The sequence below is a fragment of the Eubalaena glacialis genome, chromosome 5 (genome assembly GCF_028564815.1).
Source record: "Eubalaena glacialis isolate mEubGla1 chromosome 5, mEubGla1.1.hap2.+ XY, whole genome shotgun sequence".
NCBI lineage: Eukaryota > Metazoa > Chordata > Mammalia > Artiodactyla > Balaenidae > Eubalaena > Eubalaena glacialis.
In genome coordinates, this window is record NC_083720.1 from 141,008,513 (window position 1) to 141,034,143 (window position 25,631).

Sequence of the window (25,631 nt, forward strand, 5' to 3'; positions counted from 1 at the left end):
AGAAAATTGTAATTCATTAGGGTGATTCTTGGGGCGAGAACTTCATGGGGTTGAATGGGATACTTTAATAAGCAACACAGAGTCAGGGATTGAGAGTCCTAAGGGAGACTTTGGAGCAACACCGCTAATCCTGGCCGAGGGCTTCTTTGCTGAGGGGGACGGACAAGCACGGGGCAGAGCTAAGTGGGTCGGAGCATGTTAGGAAGTTGATCTCTGCTTCCAGGGACCCTCCACCTACCCCTTTACCTGCAACAAAGTGCGCAGCCTTCCCTTTACATGTGTTGAATAAAAATATAAAAAAAGCAACACCGTTGACTTGGGGGTGATCCAAATTATTAGCCTGCCTGTGGCAACCCTATAAATAAGTTCAACCTGGGTGTCATCAAGATTCAACTCAGAGAGGCTTATCAAATGCCGGTGCCTGTATTCCTCCTAAACAAAGTTCCCTCTCTTTAAACGCTTGACTCAAATACTTACATACAACTACGGCATTCAGTATAAACGCTCTACTTTGACAACAGCTAAAGTTGGTCTTGAGATAAACTGAACTGTGTTCTTGAACCTATTCCATTGGTTCCCCATCAGATTAGCGTGAGAGTGAAATTTATTAGCGTAGGCGCGAACTTCATTACAATCATTTCAAGAGATTCTACAGTAATTTCTTCCCTCTTTTTTATTTTCAGAACATTTTGTTACAACCTGGAGCTCAAGCAAGCTCTGTAACCAAGTCAGGGCTCTCAAAGCAGCTGAGAGTGAAGTCAAATCACACAGGATTCTGCGTGTAATAAATGTAATCATTACAAGTCTAAAAGACACGATTTCATCAGCGTTATTTTAGCTTGAACCAGTTTAAGAGCCTAAACACTTAAGACTTAAGCCAGAGAAGTCCGTTCACATATTTCATAATATGTCTCATTTTGTGAACAAAGGATTAACAACCTGAATGTAAGAAGCAGGTGTGAGCACTCTTGATAGGCCAAAACCTTAACACCACCAAGATGAGTCTCTAATTTCTGGGCACAGTACATGGCATGCGTGAATTTTGTTTCAATATGTTTTCCATAGTGATAGCTTAGCAAGTCACATAGCCATATCCTACCCAGACTTCCGTTCCTAGTGGCAGAAGTATTTGCTGATGATTGAAAGGTCATGTAAAACAGATGTGAAGGCAGCTGGATTTTCCAGCTATGCTTCAGTGGACTTAGCAGTGGTGCCTGCCACTACCAAACAGCAGAGAGATTTTATTTCAATTGAGTAAAAAAAGAATATTAGGCAACCTTGTCAGCATAATTGGATGTATACGCAGTTTCTCACCGCGCTCTCACCTTTTCCACCTTCCACTCTTCACTCAGGGCCTGGAGCTAACTTCATCACACTGCAAAGGTAACAATGAACTGGGTGTCAACCACCCCGACCTGTTTTCCAACATGTTATAAATAGGTTATTATTGACCTCTGAGTGTGGAAGTAATGGAAATTGCATTTCCTACAGCTTTCTCATTTGTTTGGTATCACATTGGGTGTTATCTCCACTTCAAACTAACATAACTTACTCTCATTATTCCTACGCTTCTTTGAAATGAAGCAACACAAAGAACAGCAAATGGTGCATTGCAGAGGGGGCTACTGCATCGCAAATACCCTTGAAGAACAGATGGTCCATCTGCAAACCTCCCAAATATTGACATCTGTGTGGCAGGCCAACTGTACAAGTCAGATAGATACAGCTTTAAGTTTTACACATTCTATCAAAATTAAGTAATTCCTAAAACTGTCCTTTACTAACTGAATATATGGGAATTCTCCCTTATTAATAAGAGGAACTCTAAGCGAATGTGAATGAAGTACTAAATTTTCTCTCTAATCTTTTAAAAAGTCTAAGTCTCAGATTTGCCAGTTAATAACTATGTTGTTAGAGAATCATTTCTCTGAGTCTTCATTTTCTCATCTCTAATACGTGGGTTAAAAATACTTGACTCTCCATTTATTAGAACCTTAGAGTGTATTAGTGTACCCTAGCGTGAGAGATGAGATAATATGCCACACAAGTTACGATGACTATACAACAAATATAAGTTATTATTATAGATCCACTGGACTTGATCTTTCATGGTTTATTGTGAAGGGGAAATTATTAATCTCTTTGCTTTCTATTACTAATATGAAAATAATCCATTTTTTCTATTTGATAGGGGTTTAGGTTTATACAGAAAAACTTCTATTAACTGAAATTCCAATTAACTAACACAAACTTTCATTTAAGAATGTTTTACTCATTTTAACCATAGGAAAGCATTAGTACAATGAAATAAACTCATTAAAGAACCTTTTGGTTCTATCTTAGGATACATCCAACTAAATCTCTGAAATATTCAGAACTGTTCAATTATACGGTATGTTTAGATGGTAGCTCTTGAAAAAAACAATCAGTGCTACATTATGTTTGCTTTGCATATTGAAGGTATACTAATTATCAGAGAATTTTGACAATAAAGAGAGAAGTTACAAGAATTTCTTGTTCTACTTTCCACTTCATCAAGAATAGGCACTGATGTTCTGGATAATGGAGGTTTCAATTTAGCTGAGAATCTGAAGTTTTATTTTGCACCCAGACATGCCAATTAACAACTTACTGATTTTCAGTTCCAAACTCACCCTTCAGTACCTGCTCCGTGATGCTGCACCGGACTCTTCAACCATTTCTCCTGTACAGCGAGCACAGTGTTAGGCTCTGTCAGCTGTCAGCCAAGGAAGCTGAAGGAACAGTGCAGAACTCAGGGGCTTCTCCTCCCGGCTCCGGGTGCTGCATTTGGCTTTGTCTTGCTCCAGCGGCAGGGTTCAGTCACGGTGCAGGTGTGTGGGAATGTCTGCTGGAGCTCTGCCTCAGCTGTGTGTCCAGTGTGCATGGTCCCTCAATGACCTCACGTCCCTGGCCTGGGCCTGGTGACCGCCTTGCCAAAGCCCCCTCGACGTGGATACTGCCTGTTCCAGGCCTCGTGCCCCAAGCAGTACCCCGATGCCCTTTGCACACCTACCTACCGGTCTTAGCTTACCTGTATTCGGAGGGTTGTTTCCTAGTTCTGGGCAACTGAGGACCAGCTCTGGTCCAGAGAACTTCTGTGTCATCGTGAGCTGCAACCACACTTTCTTCAACAAGGTCTGGCCACACATTCTTCAACGAGGTCTGACCTCTGGCCATGGGAAGGGGGCCTCCTTCTAAAGCTGTCCTTCCTTGGGTCCTCTTTCTCAGCCCAAGGTTACCCTTTAGAGTTCTCTTTATATTTTCATAGTTATTTTCCTATCATAGCTTAGTAATTCTTTGCATTAAACTTCTCCTGTTAAGTTACTGTGTAATATCTGACTCCTGATGGGATTTAGGCTGATCCACCAGGACTAATCAAACACATTTCCCTTGCAAGCTCTAATTTATACTCTGAACATCTATATTATGTTGATATATTGTTAAAGATCATCTAAAACTCTCTGATTCAGGCATAAGAAAACTATAATAGATTCACATCATTGGTTTGTCTCTTTTCAGGCATAAGTACTGGGTTCACTTCAGTGTCTCTCATCTTGCTTATTAAATTCATTTTTATTTGAAGCATTTATAATAGTACCAGAAAAATTAGTAAGCAGTAGCATAATAAACAGAGCAGAATGAATGGTTAAGTTTCAGTTGATAAAGCCATAATTACTTTAACTTATATTTCAGATTTCATACTTGAAAAGCACAATGGATTCTTCTACTCTTCATTTCATTCAACTAAGGAGGCTTGGGATTGTCAATGTTCTCAAGCAAACAGGGTAGAGAAAACTTCCAGGTTCAGATGACACCAATAAGAGGTTACCTAAGCAAAAACTTTTATTTATGCAAAAATTAATATTGGTAGAAGTCACTGGAGTTCAGTTTACTTTTCTACTTACCAAGGAAACAGTTTGGCATATCAGTGATACACTAGGGGAAAAAAAAAAATCAAAAGACCCCTCTAAAGAATACTACAGACTACTAAAATACCTTAAACAAACAATATTATTTTTGAGTAAGTGCACAGAATAGCACCAGCTGTGTGCTTTACAAGCAAAAGAAAAAAAGGGAAAAGGAAAGAAAAAAATTAAAGAAAACAAGTATATTTGAACTTAGCAAATGTGACAATTTAGAACATGAAGCTGAAAAACTAATTTGGAACCCAATTATTAAACAGAAACTTTGTCCTTTGGAACATGGATGCATTAGAGACCATGTCAATCAATTCATGGAGCTAGCACAGAAGTCATTTTCCTTGGGAATGCAAGAGAAATTGACAAATTATAGTCTCTGAATTCTCAATTGTTTTATTTTTTCCCCTGAGGTCAGTGATCAGTGCTTTTCTCACATGGAAATGTTTTCTTCTTTTACACTAAGCAAACGGTTCCAAGCTTTCTTGTATATGATTAACACAGTTACAGACACAGGAAAAAAAATTCCTTCTTGGCAAACTTTCATTTAATAGGGCTCCTCCAGTGTTTTGCCATGAGTGCCAATCACTAAACACACCTTGCTTTTCCCCAGCTCTGTGTTTAAGGTGTGGAAGCCACGCCTTTTCTATTAATCATTGATGCAATCTTGCTACCTATTCAGTCAGCTTCTAAATCATGGACTAAAAAGTTCAGTAATATAATACCACAGACAATCTGTTCTTCATAACATGAACAGTTGAGGGGATCAGACACTTGCCACCAAATACTATCCATATCTGCTTAGTATAATAAACATACAGGCTACTTTGACTTTTGGAGGGAAAGGGATTCTTTCACAAACTTCTGGACTTGGTGTTTCCTGAGTTAAATGCTCTCATTCATAAATACAACACAAAACCGTATCAGTCTGAGATTTCTGTTGGGTAGCCATGTGTCCTAGCCCCTTTCCTCTTTAAAATTTTAAATACTGCAAAGGAACCACTTTCCCTGGGTGGCTCCCACACTGGCGATGAAACCTCCTCTGTGGAATTTTGGCACCTTATTAATGAGTGGTTATGAGTAGGAGCTGCTCTCTCTCAGCAACTCCTATCCTGCCATCAGTCAAGTGTGATTCTGTAATAAATTCCCACAAAGCAAACTATTTCTGGTAATTCTCCCTAATTAACACCAGGCCTGCTAATAATACATCAGGTCCTATGTGTTTCTGATATAACCAAGATCTTGTCTGAGAGGACTCAGAAACGGAAACCGCCAACCTAAATTAAGCTTTTGCTGGCAAAAAAGATTTTATATGTAGTTCTGTAAGAAAACCTTTGATAATCTTACATGGGGGACATTTTGACCAGAAAACATTGAATGACAGGGAGGCTTGTTCTGGTTTGAGCACTGAATGGGGATTTATTGTGAACACACACTGTTGAGTCTTAAGCCTATAAATCTTGTACTGGATTACTGTTTCTTAACGAAGGAATGACAGATCTCTTATTTTGTCGGTGCATTTTAATGTGCAATGATGTGATTGATAGAAACCAAACAGCAGCTATTAAAATGTCAGATGCAGACTTGATGTTCTTATAAGTTTGGCTTCTGGAGTTTCATATACTGTGAGCAAATACACTTGAATTTGTCTTTTATTCCAATATACATCCTGCAACAGAAACATTCCTCTCAAATTTACACAGTTGGAAAAAAATCTGAAAGCAATGAACAAACAAGGAATAGGTGAGCCTACCTAGTTACAGAAAAGTTAGCTAATGAGATCAGGATGAGTTAAATATGAAGTAATGTACCCTGGTCAATGAAAGACATGAAAATGTAGATGACTGATGTTGTTTGAATATGATATATGATACAATATAATGCTTGATAGGACAGGTTACTCCAATAAATGATTTCAGCAATAAATATTTTTAAAAGAAAGACAATTAGAGCTTACTTATCTATTCACAACCATTTATTGTGCACATGCCACATGCAGAGCATAAATATGGAATAAAATAGAATAAAAGTGACAGTATTTTCAAACATATTGTTTCTGGGACATTTTGATAGGCAAATACCATAACAGAGGAATTCTCCTGAGAATTATCACATCTCAGCCTATCCTGTGAACATGATTTTCTTCCCATGACTTAATGGAAACCACTTGCCACCCAAAAAGAAAGACCAGGAAAGCCTGTCTACATCACTGCAGCCATTTATTTACTGAGTGTGTGCACATTAACGTATTACTATACTGATTATATTTCTCCTGTGGTTTTTAATTAAAAAATGTATCCAAAAGCAAAACAGCACAAACATATACAAATTGCAAAATGTAAAGAAACAGAAGATAGAGATTAACACATAAGGCAAATGACACATTGAAAATCCAAACCCAAAACCTTAAAACATTTGGGGGGTGATGGGGGACAAAATGAAGCCACATTAAATTTGTGTAAAATTATTCAGTGTGTTTTCCCTTCCCTTATGTCTGAAAAGCTTCTCCTTTCAATAGGAATGACTAAACTCCAAATATCACAAAAATGTTAATATAACTCTAGATTGACACTTGAACAGGGAAGAGGAATTACTTTCTATAAAAGTGGTCCTTGAAAGTGGTACCACGAATGCCTTTTTGTAGAGATGATTTTTAAACATAACGCTGAACTAATATTTTGAAGATTAAACTCTTATTTCTACTTGTCTTCATACAGTGACCAGATGATCAGGTTTTAGTTTTAGACTCTAACTGTACCTGAATCAATGGGGAATACGAATGCTACAAGCATATACAGAGGGCATTATTTTTAGGCTGCTACTTCAGTGAGTAACATTCCATCCCTGTAGAAATGCCGTACATGTGAACCGATCACTAACATCTGGAAACTGGGGAATTCAAGCAGGGGATGCTTTAGAGTCATGTACTGTGATCTTAATCTGTATTATCCTAAGCACAACATTCCAAAATATACATCTAGAGAGACTACAAGTAATGCTCTACGATAAAGAGGTAATAATTAAAAAAAATGCTACTGACATGGAATATTTATAATCAGAAAAATAAATATTCAGGGAGCTCACCAGAAGATTAAAGTGCTCTCTGCCAGTTATTAAAAGATTAATGCTGGTGTATTAAATATGGCATTCCCCACTGTAAAATACAGAGATTCTTCTGGGTTATAATCAATATTTATTTCACAGGATTAACTGTTTTAGGAACAGACAGAAGAAGCCTTTGCCACAGAAGAGAAGGACAAAGCACAAAGACAGAACGTTAAGTTGGGAAGCGACGTTGTCCTTTTAGGGATAAAATTTAGAGAAATGCAACATTATGCCCATGAATAATATGCAGAAAGAAAAGTGTAATAAAAATGAAATGCTTAATATAAGATAACTTTATAAGAAATCCAGATCAAATAAAATTCTTTGAAGGAAATACCCAAATGCCATTCCAATGCCACTGACTTATCAAATACTATCTTGGCATATAATCTGTAAAGGCAAAACTAAATAACAACAACAACAAATCTCTACCACACCAAAACAAAACCACCAACTTACTTTATGTTGTGTAAAGCAAAGGACTGACACTAAGGTAACGTGACAATGCACAGAGCCGGCATGTCTTCTATAGGTGGTTTCAGCAGCAATGGGAAATAACGCACAATTCAGTTCCAGCTTTTAGAAAACAAACAACAGAAAACTTCCTGCCTCCCTACAGATGCAGGGTGAGGAAGTAGTTTGGGGTTGCTATTGGTGAACCATTTAGTTTGCTACTTTGTGTCACCCTTCTCATTCTTTTATCCCCGGTTGATTATTATCTGCATATAAGTCTGCTAGACCATAAATTAGCAGCTTTCAGGACAGATACCTTGAAAAGTTCTTAGGGAGGTTAAACAAATATTATAGCGTAAAACCCCCCTCTCTAACAAACATGCACACAATGGAAGTGAAGTCACAAGTGACTGATGGGACAGGCAGGGCTTGGGGCTCAGTCTCAACTATAAAAGCACCCTTCCCCAAACAAACTTTCAATGTGATCATGGGCTTTTGTCCATTTTGGTAACAAAGAAAAAAAAAAACTATCAAATGCCATAATCTCTTTTCTCAAATATCAATAGGATCCACAATTTTATCACAATTGCTTCTCTGTCTTCCTGTGGTATCTACATTTTTTCCCCTAAAATGAAAAAAACAAAGAAAGGCTGGTCTGAATAATTAATCACGTTCCTCTCTATACTATCAAACCTCTGTGAATTCCAAACTTCATGATTACATTTGGAAGTGGTTCATTTATTATTGAGAAAGAACTACCAAAAGAAAAAAAAAATCTAAATTTTTATCACATCCCCAAGCCAATCTTTTATTTTTCCAATGCAGAACTAAAGAAAAAAAATTATTCTGCAAAGAGAAATTTCAAACCTTCATCAGTCAGTAGTATAACTCTGAAACTGATCTAATTGATTCACTGTCCAAAAAGGGGGAATTTAAAAAATTTTCTGATCTAATCCTCTGATTTACCATAATTCCCAACCGCATTCTTTTCTATTTATTCTCTTTAAAGACAGAGAAAACTTTCAGAGTCCAAAGTTATTCCACAAGCTCTTTATCTCAGCATGGGGAAGGGAAAAAAAATAGTTTGACTAATATAGGTGGTGAAACATACACAATGAATAGAAATGGTCATATTTTAGTAAAAGGCAAAAATTTAAAGTTTATAGGCTATATGGTAGCTTTTTTGGGGTGGAGGGGATCAGAGAAAAATATAACATCTCTTTTGGGCATGACACATTTTGATCAAAATCTCATTGGCCTTTCCTACTGGAATGATCAACTGTAAAGACAAAATAAAAAAAAAAAAGTATACAGTTTAAAAAACCCTGACACCTACTACTGATAAAATTCTGTTTAAACTCCTATTTACTGTTTTAAAGATAAACACTATTTTTTTTAAAAAACACAATGTTTCACTTATTGATTAAGTGTAAGGCATTTTTATTGCTTTTTATAGATTTACTCACAACTACCTAGTAAGGAAAGAAGGTATAATTATTTCCGCATAGAGGTTGAAGGTTTTTATTCTAAAATTTAATTCTTCACTGATTTATTCTAAGATGAATTTAATAGTCAACCAGGAAACTGGTTTTTATAAAAGTTATTTTATGGGCAGAAAATGCAGGAAAAAAAGTAATAATAAACGCCAAACTGTCTCTTTACTTTATGAAGCCAGATATTTCCTCATAGACTTGGTTTTCAAAGCTTGGAATTTATCCCTTTAGGGCCACTATTATTTTTCAAAACTCCATATAAATATTAAATCTAAAAATTAATCGGTGATTTAAATTCTCCTCTTTCTCTTCAAATTTCTTCTCTTCCCCTGGACTGTTGACTTTCAAAAATTCACAGAGTGAGCATGTTTCTTGCAAAGTGGCTTGTCCTTCTTGGAGAAAAAGGTCTGACCTTCCAAACTTTCACAACATACCTGAAAAAGAAGCATTATTTGAGAGAATATCATTATTTTATCAAGTACGCCTAACAAGGGGAAAATGATTTTTTTACCCAATGGATAACATGACAAAGCACTTTAGTTGGTGGTGTTAGACCCCCTAACATTTCACGATTACTATTATATTCCATGGAATCTTTCAAAAGCAATGAAGAATGACTTTTTCCTGGAATGCATTCTAATTTATTTAAACTCACTGATCATTATTTTTCTCTATTGGGAATGACTACTTGGCCCCAGTGAAAAAATTAACACATAAATAGGTCACATTAAATATAATTTCTCTTCTCAGATTCTAGTCAATGTTTTAAATCTGCCTCCTGTTGTAGAGAAACAAAGCATTCAGAGAAACAACCCAAAAAACCCAGCACAGTTGCTTTGCCACACATTCCCAAGCCCCTAAATATACAGTCACAGAATACCTGACAGCTCCTTTTAATTCATTTCTTTGCTTCTTAAAATGAAAACCCTAGTCAATATCTGGCTGCTGGAAGTTATGTCGTCAGTTAACTATTCACACTTACGTCTTCTTATTTTTCCTACTGCCTTTGTTAATTTTAGTGCTCCTGAGCAGATCTACCAGAGAATAGGAGGAGGCACATCTGCTAAATGTTGTTGCTTTTTATAGATTTTATGAAGTCTAAGAGATGGATGAGGTAAACAAGACAGGGTTCAATGGTAATGTTTGAGGAAATTATTTGACTTCAATTAACAAGCCTTTTCCCCCTTCCTACAATGGGTATTAAAAACTATTAGAAATGTTAAATATAATTGAAAAAAACAAACATCTGAACAGAATACTTTATTAGATATTTACTTCTAAATTTAAAAAATATATATCTTAGGTTCACGTTAATCTCTGAATCTACACTCATCATTAAAAATAAAACCAAAAATATTAAAATATCAAATGAAAGAGGTAAATATATTACTACAAGTTTATTATAGTCTCAAAAAGAAAAGAACATTCATAGACTATTACTAAGGAAGGAAATGGATCAACATACAGTTTACTTCCAGTGTTAAGTCAGTAATAGATTTTTATAACAGTTTACTTCTATTTTAAGAAGTACCTATGTTTTCATAAATTACTAAAAACACTCCAATAAAACCTAGTTTAAAAAAAGTAAAAGGCTCTTATTGTTTTAAGAAATATATAGCTTCTCCTCATAAACAAAAATGTATCAAAAACAGGATTTTCTCTAAAGGGGTAAACATCATATTCTGTGCCAAACAATTTCAAAAAGTACCGAAAATTTTAATAAACAATTTTCAAAATCACTGTAAAAATATTTCTAGGTTTGAAGTACTGAAAGATATGAAAACTGTTATTTCCATTTAGTGCTTAGGCTAGAACCAGCCATACCGTGCTCCTTCAATTCGGAAACAAGAGTTTACTTACTGAGCATACAAAGCAAGTGTCGTGCCAGGTGTAGGCCAGAGCTTCCAGGAACATGTCACCAGCTTCTATGGGAAACTCACATCCATGGCATATAGTGCCAAAGAGGGCATAATAATCTGTATTGGGGCAGGGGTAGGGGTACACACAATTTAAACATGACAAAGCTTTAGAATGATAGGTTTTAGAAAAGAGCAACAAAATGGGAATTAAATGAGATGATGAAGATAAAGTTACTAGTAACTGGAAAATTTTCAGATGGCATAAAATTTGGCTTGAGATACACGCGTAGTATATTTCAGGTTACCCTTGATAAACGTTATATATGCAGCTTAACATCCTCTATTATATTTTTCCACATAATACTCCTCAGGTCTGTCCAACTTCCTGAGTGCCCAGATATGCATGAAGAAGAGCACTGTTCTCTGATAAGTTATCAACAGACATGATTGTTTCAATAAAATATAAGAGAACTTCAAGTGACTAGTAACAGTAAGACTAATGAACATAAATGAAGAAGAAATACCTGATATTAGCAAATTTCACAGCACATCTGACTTGGTAAGGAAAAAAAACAAGTCACAGGAAACCTCCATGAATAAATGCTGTGACTGAGTTTCTGGCTGGACTGTATCACAACAATATTAGCCACTATTTCTTTTGCCATATTTTCTTTTCCATTTTATGACTTCATGCTGAAAATCCTTAGCCAGAGAACACCTCTTACTTGACACAGATTAGAGTCATAAAATATTAATATCTTCCTTCTGAAGAAAGCAGTTTTGACAAGATGTCTCTGTATTATCACTACATTAGAACTTACTGGCAATTTTCTTTTCTTTTCTGCAGCTGCTCTTACTATGTGTGTTCACTCATGGTTCACTCTGTGACTTTGGACACTTCCAGTCCCACCTGGGCTGGAGGAGAAAGTAGGCTACCACCCGCGGCGTGAGTCCCCTTTCCAGCAATCCCCAATACCGCTCAGGGCCAGCTACTCAACACGCACCCACAGAGCCCCACTGTGCGCCAGGCGCTGTTCTAGGCACTGGCTGGGGGCACAGGGGAGAAGACAGACGGGGCTGTTCACCTCATGGGGCTTACAGTCTCACTGGGAGCAGGATGTCGTCATTTATTATATTTTAAAAATAAATGATAATAAACAACTTCAGATTGTGATAAAGACCATAAAGGAAAGAAAAGAGTGATGCGATAAAGAATAATTGGGGGAGGTGTATAATACTACACTCTAGAGGGGGGTTAGGAAAGGCTTCCCTGAGGAGAAAACAGTTGTGCTGTGACTTGAAAAAAAAGGGGGGGAGAAATCACCTCAGAAAAGCTGGGGAAGGACATTCCAGTCAGAAGAAATAGCAAGTACAAAAGCCCTGAGGCTGGAAGTATCCAGCAGGTTCAGAAACAACCAAGAGGCCGGGTATGGCTAGAATCCAGTGACAGAAAATCAGGTGGAGGAGATGAGGTTGGCAAAGCTGGCCCTAGGGAGGAGTATAGTTTTTACTCTAGTGGAAGCCATAAGGGTGTCAAGCACAAGCTGATTCACATTCACACAAGTATTACCGTAGCTATCTGAGGGTGGGGGGGAAGAAGATAAACCATTTTGGCTGGCAATTATAATGCCCAGGCAAAGAATGACGGTGAACTGGATTTAGTGGGGACAGTGGAGGTGAGAGAAATGAATGACTTCCATATCCACTGGGGGTAGAACTGTTAGAATTTACTAATTAGACTGGGCAAAGAAGGGTCAAGTCATGTTGACCAGCCTCAAATTAGAAGCTGACTGCTTCTTTAACTAGACTACCATGGACTATTCCCTTTGTCCAGCACCACCCTTTGAATTGCAAGGTAGAACAACAATAAAACCCCATAGTGGCAATGCAGGGGTACTGAGTGGAGGCATAATAAAGGAAAAATATTTTATTTTTTGAAACATGTATGTGGAGTAGTAATATCTAAGTAAGGATAATATTAATAAATAAGTGCTAAGAGAGCTCACTTATAGCCTTTGGGAAGGAAAAGGAAGTGTTCAGAGTTTTGGTAATAGGACAAATGTCGTAGACTGGTCTTTAGAGCCTGTTTTTTAAAAAAATAATCTTAACCAAGGGAGCAGTCCAAACCACAATGACCCTCCCATTCAGTAAAAGTAACAAAGGATTTCCAATTTGTTGTCAAAGCAGTGGTCTTCAAGAGCATATCACTACTATATTCAAAAGTTGAATATTTCTCATTTTTATAACCACTAAAAGTTCACTAGTGGAGTGTAAGAGGTGGCTTTAAGCTACACGATTTGGTAGGATTTATATCCAGAAGTTATTAGGGATTCAAGAATAATAGTTTTCTAAATTGCTTACATGGTCATTTCTCTTAATGAAGCTGAGAATATGTTTTGACCAAGTCACATAAAAATCTTACATAGTCTTTTTGCTATATATTTAAAGTAACATTAAGCGCTCCTAGAACATCCAGCAAAACTATTTTGCCCAATATTTCCTTTCAGCTTTATAGCACTATAAGGGATAATGCTTTGTCTTCATTCAAAACTTAAGAAACTCCTGGCTTTAGGATCTTACCAGTCTCACAGTAGGGCTCACCGTCCTCCAAGTGAAAAACATTATTACGAATAGGTTTTCCACAGGCCACACACACAAAACAGGAAACATGCCAAGTTTGTTTCAAAGCATTGATGACTTCCTGTTATAGAAAGGAAATGGATGTAAAGAAAGATGATTATTCTACTAGCTGTACCAATACAGTCCTTTTAAACTGACCCAAAGTAGACACACATGCTTTGTCTTTGCCTAAGCTTTTCATCTAATGAACTAGAGATATTGAAGGACAGACTCACAAATCATCTAAACTGATGCATCATATAAAATATGCATTTTCACAAATACACATCAATAAACTTACTTAAAGAATGATTAGTGTTATTTAAACATTATAAATGTGGTGAATCCAAGTAAGCAGTTCATAAGTGTTTGCTACACTACATTCTGCTTTCCCTGAAAGGGTGTCAGGAAACATTAACTTGTAAAGATTTCACAGTATTATCTTGAAAATGTCATGGAGGAATGGCAAAACACTTAAAAACTAAAACAAGCCTACACTGTATTGCACAATGGAAGCAACAACTTAATCAGTGTAACCCAATCATGTTTAACACATGTTTAGGATCTTGGAAATCAGCTATGACTGTACTAAGCACACATTCATATGAGTGTCTAAAATTTGAACCATAGAGCATGGATTCTAGTCAGCAATAGTCCTATGGTTACATATACCAAGTATCAAAGACTTGGGCCAGATTTTAATTAGTAAAAGAAGTTCTGGGGAGTTGGTTTTGCAAGGAATTGTTTCTTTGAATTGACAGAATGAGATGGAGTCATTAAAAATCGTTTTTGAAGAATAGTTAACAATACAGGAATTTACTCTTTCCACAACATTTATCACAAAAAGGAGAATGCTATACATAAAGTATGGTTACAATTTTGTAAATGAATTACCCATTAAGGAGCAATCTGGAAGAAAACACATCCTAAGGTTAACAGGAACTATCCGGGACTGGTAAATATATAGATCATTTTAATTTTATTCTTTACATGTTTTGTATTTTCTAATTGTTGTAGAGTGAAATATTTTATTTTCTAATAAAAAATATTGTCAAAATAAAAGACAAAAAAAAAAAAAAAAGAAAATGATATAAATTATTGGCCATAGAAAATGCAATATTTCACTACTGAAGGGCTATGGGAAGAAATGGCAGTTATTTATATCCAAAGAGATCACCATGAACATGTACAAGTGGACATTCAACCAAATCATTTCCCAAGGCTTCTAGTATCTATTCAACTTTCTATCCTTGAGACAGATCACTATCCCTTCTTTAACAGGTTATCAAACAACTAAAACACAATCCAGAAAATCTGTCCCTTTAGTGAAGTTCCGGCCCATGTCTTTAGCAATGAGTTTAAGATTTCCATTTCCTAGAACCTCATTTGGTGCTAAGACTCTTACTTGACTTTATTAATCATTCTAGAACTCATGGAATACATTTATATACTAAAACAGTATTAATGTATTCTACTTATTAATTATTTGTCATTTGAAAAGGTACAGCCTGAATCATTCTCCTCTTTTCCTCTTCACATATTGTACAAATTAATAATATAGAAATATTCCAGTAGTATATTTATAATTTTAAAGTGTCTTCAAAGTTTTAGACCCATTTAAAGATGTATTCTAAAATTAAGGCTACTCAATAATTCATACTAGCTTTTCTCTCAATTGGTATGAATTACAGTTTCATTATTGTATTTTCATATTGAGCATATTAGAACTCAGCAATGTAATTTCCAAATTTTGCATGAGTTGTATGAGTTTCATATGAGTCCAGGCACCTTGGCTGCTTCTAAAGTAAAATTTCAACTCCTGGTCACCCACAGGAAATGCCTTACCCTTACTTCACAACTGCAAATTGGGTATTCCAGAGTAGGAAATTCATTAATTCATCATTATTTATTATGTATCTGAATCCTAAATTACTCCCTTTTTGTTTAAAAAAAAAAAAAGGTGTGGCTTGATTATTTTTCTATCACATGTATACTCTCATAAAACTGAGGTTATATTTTTAAACATTATATGCATTCAAGAAAAATATATCATTTGTAAGTCTCATGTTTTATATATTTCATGAGATCTGTGCCCTGAGCTTGAACCCTGACAAATGGGGAAGTGCTGCTCTTATAAAAGCGATGGAATTTAATTTAAAACAGTGAAGGTGTCAATTCTGAGAACTCAGATGTGTGTGGTCCTGTGCGACCTCTTCATTCCTGAGCAAACAGGGTCCTGTTGAGGTAGCACACCCACAGTAAATTATTTTTTCCCCACAGTGGCTAGACTTTCACCAGACAAGCCAGCACTCAGTAAGACAAAACCAAAGACAACTTAACCCCATGAGTCCGATATACTTCTACAGAGGTCTATTTAGTTTTGTTTTACAAAAATAAATAGTGATGAAAGCAGAGAGGGGATCAAGCAAGAAGAAAATAGAAAGTAAAAAAGACAGAAGGGTTTCATACCAAAACACTGTTCTGCTTTAAAACTCACTCAGAGTGAAAAGGTTTCCAATACTTACTCCGAGGATCTTCCTCTGGCATCGGCCACATTCAGGAGCAAAGAATTTCTCATAGCAGAGCTCACAATACAGGGCTCCCTGTTCCTCTACAAATCCAATGTAGGCCATCGTGTTTTTGCAGTGAGCACAGTTAAATTCTTCTGGGTGCCAAGATTTCCCCAGTGCCACTAGGAATGGTCCCCTGCCAAAAGAAAAGAGATCAAGTTGGCTTAGGAATAAAGGTTTCTAGTTAGCCTGAAGAGGACCTCTTGTTCGCAATGTCCAAACAATTAAATACTTGCTCAATTCTCCTTCTCAAGGGTGCTGGAAATTTACCTAGGAACTCTGCGCATTGAAGTGAAAAGAACAGGAGAGAGGAATAAGCCCTGAAGGGATTCCTTCAAGAAAGGCCATCTCTGCCCCCTGGTTTTCTGTATTCAAGGGATTTGGTAGTTAGGTTTTCTGAGCTGCAATGAGTGAGTGTGTCATGATTACGACTGAGAATATTAACTGTGACAGAAAATGAAGTAACCAGGAAAAAAATATATGGGCTAGGCAGAAATGAGAGTTTGAAATTTCCATAAAATAAACAAAAGGAAAAAAAGCTCAATTTGGTAATGTCAACGTCTTAAAAACAGTAACAATTATTACCGGAAAAAACATTCTAGTCAATTTCTCTTCCCCATACATTGTTTCTTATACTTATTTCTCAACTTTGTGAAACACACCAAATCCTCCCCCTCCAAAAATGACTACAGAAATTATCAATTGGGTATTAGAGATGGTTTGAAGCTACTTAGAAAGGTTTTATTTAATTCAAGCATGACTGATTTTTAATGCACATTTGTATCAAGGTACGAAAAGTTTGTAAAGTGATTTTTTTCCATTAAATACTATACAGCCATGAACTGATAAGATGGGTTTGGTTTGCTTGACAGGAATCCATTATGAAGCTTTATCTAGTCATGAAGCCTGCTAACCTTTCTAGCCTCTGCAACATACTTTTCAGTAGCTACATCACACTAATTTTTATTCACAGAGTGGCTTTACCTCCAAGGCACTTTTACACTTATCTAATTTGTCCATGCAACATTCCTGTGAGACAGACCAGGGCAGTTATTATGAACTCAGTTTAGCAGATGGAGAAGCTGACATACAGAATGGTCACAAGGTATGACATATATCATAAGATCACTGATTGAATGAAGGCCAGAAGCTGAATTTCCTGATTTCTATTACACTGCCCTAGTCAAATGATATTCTGTCTCTGATCACACTACCATCAATTATCGTCACTGAGTAACCACAGGGTAACTAATTCTTAGTAAGCATAGGATATCTGACTAGTGGGAAAAGTCACAGTAACAAGCATCACAAAGTCCAAACATTTTTTAGCCTTTGACAATAACAGAAACCTTGGTATTCAGTAACTATCTTCTGTTGGGAAATTCTTTGCAAATACACTGTTGTTTTCTCAGAACCAGCACCTAATTCTGCAAGAGTCAGGCAAGTAGAAAGGTCCTTGATGAATGATTAAAATGTGTTCTGTGGGGATAAGAGGGTATTTTTTACCTACTTTTTGTTAACTTGTTTCTTATTACTAATATGATGCCATTTTGTATAAGCTAGTGCATGCAACTCTCAACATTTGAGAAAAGTAGTTTATTATTATTATTTTTTTTAAACTTTAGGGTACCATTTTTGTTACCACTAACAAGGAATGCCTTTGTTAACTAATTCCTGCCAGGAAAAAAAAAGGGCTACAGATCACTTATTCTGTAACCAAATATGTTGCTTTTGGTAGGCCGTCCCTCAACTTGTAACTGGTTTATAAACAAAAGTCCTACCCAAGACTTTATTTCATTTTCTCAGTATATACCGGGCAAGTAGTTTACCTTCAAAGATAAGCCAAAGAGTCACAATGCTCAAAGCCAGACAAAGTTTTAGGAGTGCACTTAGCTTTTCCACCAGGTAGGTATCTCATTATGTATGCCTGAAAAATCTGCCAGGCTAAATTTACTGTGACCATACGCAGAGTATGGTAGAACTTTAGGGTTTCATGCTATGATCTGCCTGGATATTAAAGCAGATTCTAAACTATTTACTAGGGTGAATCTATCAGGGCACATCTTCAGCTCATCCAGAAGGGTGGATAGCCCCTGCGGCCAGTATCCTTATTGACTCTTCAGTTTGCAGAAGAAGTCAATTCAATCCCCATTTCCACTTTCTGTTAAAGCGCTAAGTGTTAGTATGCACTTGGAAGAAAGAGTTTTCCTCTTGAAACATGCCATCAGTGCTACCAAATATTTAACAAACTTCATCTGAGGAAAAAAAAAAGACATTTAAGAACAGCTGACTGCATTTTCTAGACTTTCTAAAATATGTGTTGAGATCAACTCAGAGAGCCCTGTTCCGTGAATCGGAGCAGGCGGGGCCTGGCCCGTCCCACAGGATAACTCCTTTAATGATGGGTGCCAAGTGCGACACCGTCAGTCTGCGCTGACACTTGTGAAAGGAAACAGCTCCACGAAATCCACCCCTGCTCTTCCTGGAAGCTGCTGTCGAGAGTGCTGTTTGTTAGCTCACACATGGCCATTTTTACACGGATTCCTGGGAGAAGTTCCTTTCAGGTTTTTGTAACAAGAACGGTTTTGCTTTTTCTGAGCAAGAGATTTTATTTTTTTATCTCAATGAACAGTAATTTGCAAAAGTAATTTTCTTTTTTTGGTCAGCTGCTAGAAGGCTTACAGCCAAATTCAGTCTAACCATAGGCAAATATATATGTCACTACTGTCCAGACACAATGACACATTTTTCTCCAGTCTTCATTTTTAATAGTCCCATCCATGATTTTCATTCTTCTTTTGCTCCCTTTTGTAATTCAGAAGGTTTTCTTATATTTCATATATTCTTAAAAAGTCTTTTTGAAAGCTTTCTGGGATAGAGTCCACTATAAATAAATAAATAAATAACCCACTGAAAGGGTATTTTAAGGTATTTACTTAAGTTTCTTTATCAAATTTGAATAGTGAAAAAATCTTAACGACAGTAAAGAAACTCCCTCTGCACCTTTAAACAGTGAGCTGACAGTGACCTGTGCTCCTGCCAGACCTCCTTTCTTACATAAACAGGCTCTGTGCAGATACCCCTCGGCTGAGCTGAGAGAGCACCTTCCCCATCAATGCCACGGACGTTATGTATAAACAATAAGATCTCATATAGAACAGAGTCCTGTCTTGTCCGTGTCAGCAGAGACTAATCTAACAAATTCATTAACACAGGATTAACAGAATACGTTCTTCTTGTCCCAGGTAGGATCGGGTTTCCGTCTGGGAACTGGAACGGCAGGCTTGAATAACTGCACAGTGGAATGAAGTATTCAGCTCCCTCTCAGAGTCCTCTACACCCGTGAGCCTCCCTAAATCCCTGCTGACTGACAAGTGAAGGAAGGGGAGAGAGCTGAAGCACTGATTGGCTGAGAGAGACGAGCTATGGCGTGGAACTTTTCACCCTGTTCATCTTCTGTGAGATTGATGCCAAAAAAAAAATTATTAGTAATGGAAGGAAAAGTAGGGAAGGATGCTAAGGGAGTAATTCAGAGAAAAAGAACAGCTTAGTTAGAAAGGTGAAAAGAAGTGCAAATTTCAACAGGCACAACTAATAGGGATTTAGGTTGAAAATCAAACGCTTACTTTTTTTTTTTTTTGATTACCACAATAGGTTTATTGAACATCCACCATTCTCATACAGATACAAAACTAAAGAAATAGAAAAAAAATTTTTCCTGGTGATGAGAACTCTTAGGATTTACTCTCTTAACTTTCAAAGGTAACATACAGCACTGTTGATTCAAAGGCATACTTCTTGCTTCCCTTTGTTATTTAATTTTTAACAGTAACCCTCACTGATAGAACTTAACTCTATAAATAGATGGAGAAAACATCAGAGAAGTTAGCCAACTTCTCTGAGATGATGTGGATCATGAACTGCAGAGCTAGAATCCTCCAGGGCCCAGCCACTACAGATTAAAATTTTTTATTTAACCAAAAGTGAACTGCATCAAAAGAAGTTAAAAACAAAAAAAGTTAAAAAAAAATCAAAATAAGTTAATTAACAAAAGTTAAAAACAAAGCCACATAAAAAATAACTCACATGCTCAAAAATAAATATGGAATCTGATAGTTGGCTACAGGGATCACTCAAGCAGAAGATGTGACATATTATACCAGATCCATATGTATATAAGCATTGAAATCACCAAAATGAATTCCCATTATTAAGGATTTTCCTGAGGCAAGATTAATTTTTGAACTTTACAACTATGACAATTTAGAGCCCTATAGATATCTCATGACTTTTGCTCAGTACCATGACTCAGGACTCCTTACTATGGCTATAAGTGCAGTACATATATATTACTTATATTACCGTAAGGGTATTATGTACTGCTCATGACACTTACATTACTGCATTATGGTTATCTATGTCAGGTCTCTGGCTTCCTTATCAGATGATAAAATACATGAAATCAGGGACTGCCTCTTAACATTTATATACTATGGTGCTAGTATGGCAACTTGCACTTAAGTTTTCTTTTTTTAATATATTAAAAAAAATTGAGATGTAATTGACATATAACACTGTGTAAATGTAAGGTGCACAATGTGTTGGTTTGATATGTTTATGTGTTGCAATATGATTACCCACCTTAGCATTAGCTAATACTTTATAAGTTTTCGATGGATATTTGTTGTATAAAAGTATCATTTTATGAGTAGACTATTGAACTTTATTGCTTGCAGTTTCTTTCAAATAAAAGTAATTGGTTGTTGAAGCTAGATCATCCCCATCTCTCCTCTTTGCACCAACAGGATTCTGGGGGTGTCCTTATTAGACTTACCACATTGATATGGCTGTTGATTTGCTTGTCTTTCTTTTTTTTTTTTTTTTTTAAACATCTTTATTGAAGTATATGCTTGTCTGTATTTTTTAACAGAGTGTAACAGTATTAATTTGCTATAACTGCCTTAACAAAGTGCCACAGATGGGATGGCTTAAACAACAGGAATTAACTTTTTCACAGTTTTGGAGGTTAGAAGTCTAAGACCAAGATGTTGGCAGGGTTAAACTCTTCTAAGGCCTCTCTCTTTGGCTTGTAGATGGTCACCTTCACCTGGTCTTCCCTCTGTATGTGTGTGTGTCCTAATCTCTTCTTAAAAGGACACCAGTCATACTGGATTAGAGCCCACCCTAATGACCTCATTTTACCTCTTAAGGACCCTATCTCCAGATATAGTCACAGTGAGGTATTGGGGGTTAGGATTTCAACATATGAATTTTGGGGGGACACAATTCAGTCTATAACAGTAACTTCCTTAAGGGAAGGGAGTAAGTATGTCTTTGATTTCTGTATCACTGGTATTTAAAGGAGGTGGCACATAAAATACTCAATGAGCACTGCTTATAGGATGACTATATTTCTACGAGAAACAGAAATATAGTCATCCTATAGTCTCATCTATAGTTAGACGAGAAACTGGAAAAGTAAACCTCTCATCCCCTCGGTCTTCTCTATGAGTCTAGGAATGCATGTATGGGGTACAAAGTCATTTGGTGGGGAGGAAAGAACCTGTAACTGTTCAGCCTATCTATTACTTTCTCCTTTCTCACTTACCCACTCTAACATTATGAAGAAGAGTACCTTGCCACACTCAAGTTATGACGGGTCTGCTTAAGCTGTTTTTTTCCCTGATTTAATACAGTAGTATATATGATTACATGTATATATAGTCACAATATTTACATATATTATATATTTATATATCTTGGTATGTATTTTCTTTACACAAAGTTAGAATCATATTTTATTTAGAGTTCTATAGTTCTTTTTTTATCTTAATACTATAACTTTTTCCTAAGTAGTGGAAGTTAAAAGCATGAATATAATTTAAAGTTAGATCTGAGCTCAAATGCAGGTTTTACCATTTACTATCTAGGTAACTTCAGCAAATATGTAACTTTTCTGTGCCTCAGTTTTCTCATCTGTGAAATTAGGCAATTATAATAACTGTCTTACAAGGTTATAAGAATTTAATCAGAATTCAGTTAAAATTCTTAACACAGTATTTGGCATATGCTAAGAATAAACAATTATTATCCAAAAAAAGCATCTTAATGGCACCATAATATTACATCATATAGATGCTGAACATTTTGTTCTTTCCAATTTTTCACTACAGTAGATCTGAAATCTTGGTCTATGCCTTGCTCATAAATCTTGGTCTATGTCTTTGGCTGTTTCTTTAAATGGAAGGACTAACACATTAAGCCAAGAAGCCTTTTATTTTCAAGTAAAATCTTAACCAGAAGGGAAAATAAATAAAACCTATTAATAATGGAGTGCTCAGAGATAGAACTGGATGGTGAGACAGGCAAAAAACTCTGCTGGCTTCTTCCTGGGGTAACTGAGATGGCCCTCCTTATGAGAAAAGTTTGAAAATACGTGAGCAGGAAATAAATCAATAATGTTAAAACTTTCTCTGTCACTGGAATAAACAATGAGTTGTCTGAATGTGATTGTTCCGGTGCTGGACTGTAGGCAAAGACAGGATAATAGCATTGTGGCTATCTTTTTTTTTTTTTTAAAGCATTTCATATCAAAGAAGAAATCAAGCACCATGAATCCCTTCCTTCTTTCACCAAAATGCTAAGAAGCTAACTGTGAATGGTCCATTTAACTTCATGTAATACAAGTGGATTTTAATGCCACTAGATGTAACAGTTCAGAAATAAGCTAGTGTTTTCATAAGCCCATTCTACCAGAGAAACTAAATATGGCTTTGGCTGTATTAGTAGCCTGATTTTCTGTTTCTCTATTATATCAGCCCTCCAAACAGTCTGTTCATGAGTATGAGTCGAAGAAATGGTGCTTCTATCATAAACGGACTGGAAATGTTCTAGAGCAATTTAATCAGAGCTTCAGTAGAATTTCCTAAAATGTAACATTCTATCCATCTGTAAAAGGCAACTAACTAATCAAAGTATTGTCTAAATAATACAATTAAGGCAAAACATCCACAATCTTTTCAAGATTCAGATAAACCAAAGAATTACAAACATTAGATGAAAATAAAATGATCTATGGAATTTTAAGCTAAAAATATGTTCAATAAGAGAGAATCAGTTCAGTACTAACATTCAGTGATCCAGGTTTCTGAGATTTTCCAAAAACAATGAACTTTTCTAAAAAAAAAAATAAAATAAAACATAAAATTTGCCTTAGTTTGCCTTTACTTAAAAAATATTTTTGGGGGGCTTCCCTGGTGGCGCAGTGGTTGAGAATCTGCCTGCTAATGCAGGGGACACGGGTTCGAGCCCTGGTCTGGGAAGATTCCACATGCCGCGGAGCAACTAGGCCCGTGAGCCACAACTACTGAGCCTGCGCATCTGGAGCCTGTGCTCTGCAACCAGAGAGGCCACGATAGTGAGAGGCCCGCGCACCGCGATGAAGAGTGGCCCCCGCTTGCCACAACTAGAGAAAGCCCTCGCACAGAAACGAAGACCCAACACAGCCAAAAAAAAGAAAAAAAAAAAATTTTTTTTGAAAATTTCAAACATTTAGAAAATAAATATAAAACAATATAAACAAATAATGTAAATTACACTGTGGAAAACAAAACAACAATATAAATTATAAAATAATCTTAAACTTCTCAGGCTCTGCCAGGTTACAATATTCTATACTGAAAGTATCAAGCCTACAACTGCAGCTTGTTTTTAAAACAGGTGTCCAAGAGAATGTCACTTGACCTAACGCCTCCTTGCTTTGGTAAGTGATACTGACACTGAGGCCAAGAACTAGAATTATGCTTTGACTAGCTCTCTGAACTGACCACAATCTATTCAAGCTGCTTTAGCATTTGAGCACCAAGCAAATGTGCTATGTTAATTACTGTTATAGGATCTTGACATGAGCTAATACCTGTTCCTGTTAACTTCCCCAGTAAATGAAGCTCTAATGCTTAACTGATAACAAGTGCTGAGATAATCCAGAGTAGTATAAAATTTAACAGATGAGGGGCAATAAGTGGTGGCCATTCATGTTTTTAACATAATATTTATTTTACTTGGCAGAAGACTGTGCATTAAAATTATATCCTAGGCTAGCATTAAAAACTGAAACCATGGCAGTTAGGGGTGGGGAATGTAATTTCTATTTTGATCTTCATATATTCTCCATACTAAGTTTTTCAGATGTGCTGGCAGTGGTGATAGTAGGATATCACAGAATTTTATAATCAGACAACAAGAGTCAGAAACTGATACGGTTTGACATTTTGTTAATCCATCCAGTAATCACTTGCTTATTACAACAGGACACAAACAGCAGTGACTGCTGTCTCCACAAAGGGTGTTTTTCTCCAGACTATATAGTATCCCCACATACCAGTCTCCGTAACCAAACTACTGTAACTTACAGAAACAATGTTACAAGTCAAAACTTATTTTTATTAATATTAACCTTAAAAACATAACCCTATATAGAGTTAGTAATTAAAAACATTGCTTTATTTATTGAGACAAAGCAGTCCCACACTAGATTCTATAATAGTTTAAATATTTCTGTTAAGACCCTAGAGTAGTACTTTTTAAAAAATGTCTCTAACCAAATTGATACTATGACCTGAAGGATGAGTGGGTCTAGAGTCATGTGTGATCTGTGCAGGTCAAACATTCACCGAATGCCTTTTGTGTGTCGGATGCTGTGCTAGACTTTGGAAGCCTCTACTGATTTTCCCCTTCTCCCCATAACCATTATTACTCCTGCCACGGCTGCTGGCTAGTTCTTATACAGCAGGTGCTCGCTGCGGAAAACACAAACTCAGGGAAAAATAACAGCTTACAAAATATCATGATTCCATTTCTGTAAAACAACATCTGTCCTTATGTGTGTGTGTTTTAAAAGTGTGAACTAAAATACTAGTAGTGGTTACCTTGGGATGTGGAATTATGTATGAACTTTTATTTTTGCTTTCTGTTTTTCTATATTTTGGAAATGTCACAATGAACACAGACTACCTTTAAAAGGCAAAAGCTATTTTTTAAAAAATCATGTACTCTGTGCTGTGTTCTTGACACATTTATTATTTAATAGTGAATTAAGGAGAAGAATATTTATATTTCGTTCTTAAATAAGATATTGAGACTCCCTGGGCTCCATTTTAAGTAGTAACTAGAAACATTATCCTAAGCAATAATTATGTAAGAGAGGAGGGGAAAATGCAAGTAAGTCTTAACCTTTTTCAGCTTTAGAGGCGCTGTTGTTTCAACTATGACAAAACGGGGTAAATTAAAAACGAGGAGAGAGCCTGAGCAGTCATTTCAAGTAATCATCTGTTACTGCCAACAAGACAACTCACAGAGGCAACAGGGTCCTGTGGTGGGATCCCTGCATTAACATTCACACCTAAACCTCATAACATTTTAAAAGCCACTTGTTCAGAAACGCTGAGGTTTATAAGTGCCAGTGTAATACACTCACTTAAGAGCTTACTTTTAGCCTTTTCTGCTTATCGGAATTAAAGAAACAATAAAATACACTGGGATAAAAAATATTTTAAAGAAGCAGATTATGACCTAATCTAAAATGTGAAGCATTTA

General features: G+C 36.3%; 1 protein-coding gene across 2 annotated transcripts in view; it reads right to left on the reverse strand.

Moving 5' to 3' along the window:
- Positions 1 to 5,923: 5,923 nt before the first annotated feature.
- Positions 5,924 to 25,631, reverse strand: part of PDLIM5 (PDZ and LIM domain 5) — a 205,463-nt gene continuing 185,755 nt past the window's right edge. For both annotated transcript variants that reach the window (XM_061192610.1, XM_061192609.1), the window contains exons 10-13: positions 15,993 to 16,173; positions 13,429 to 13,549; positions 10,850 to 10,965; positions 5,924 to 9,423 (exon numbers count right to left, since the gene is read on the reverse strand). In XM_061192610.1, coding sequence (XP_061048593.1) covers positions 9,334 to 9,423; positions 10,850 to 10,965; positions 13,429 to 13,549; positions 15,993 to 16,173 — 508 coding nt within the window. In that variant the 3' untranslated portion in view covers positions 5,924 to 9,333. The remainder of the gene's footprint in view (positions 9,424 to 10,849; positions 10,966 to 13,428; positions 13,550 to 15,992; positions 16,174 to 25,631) is intronic.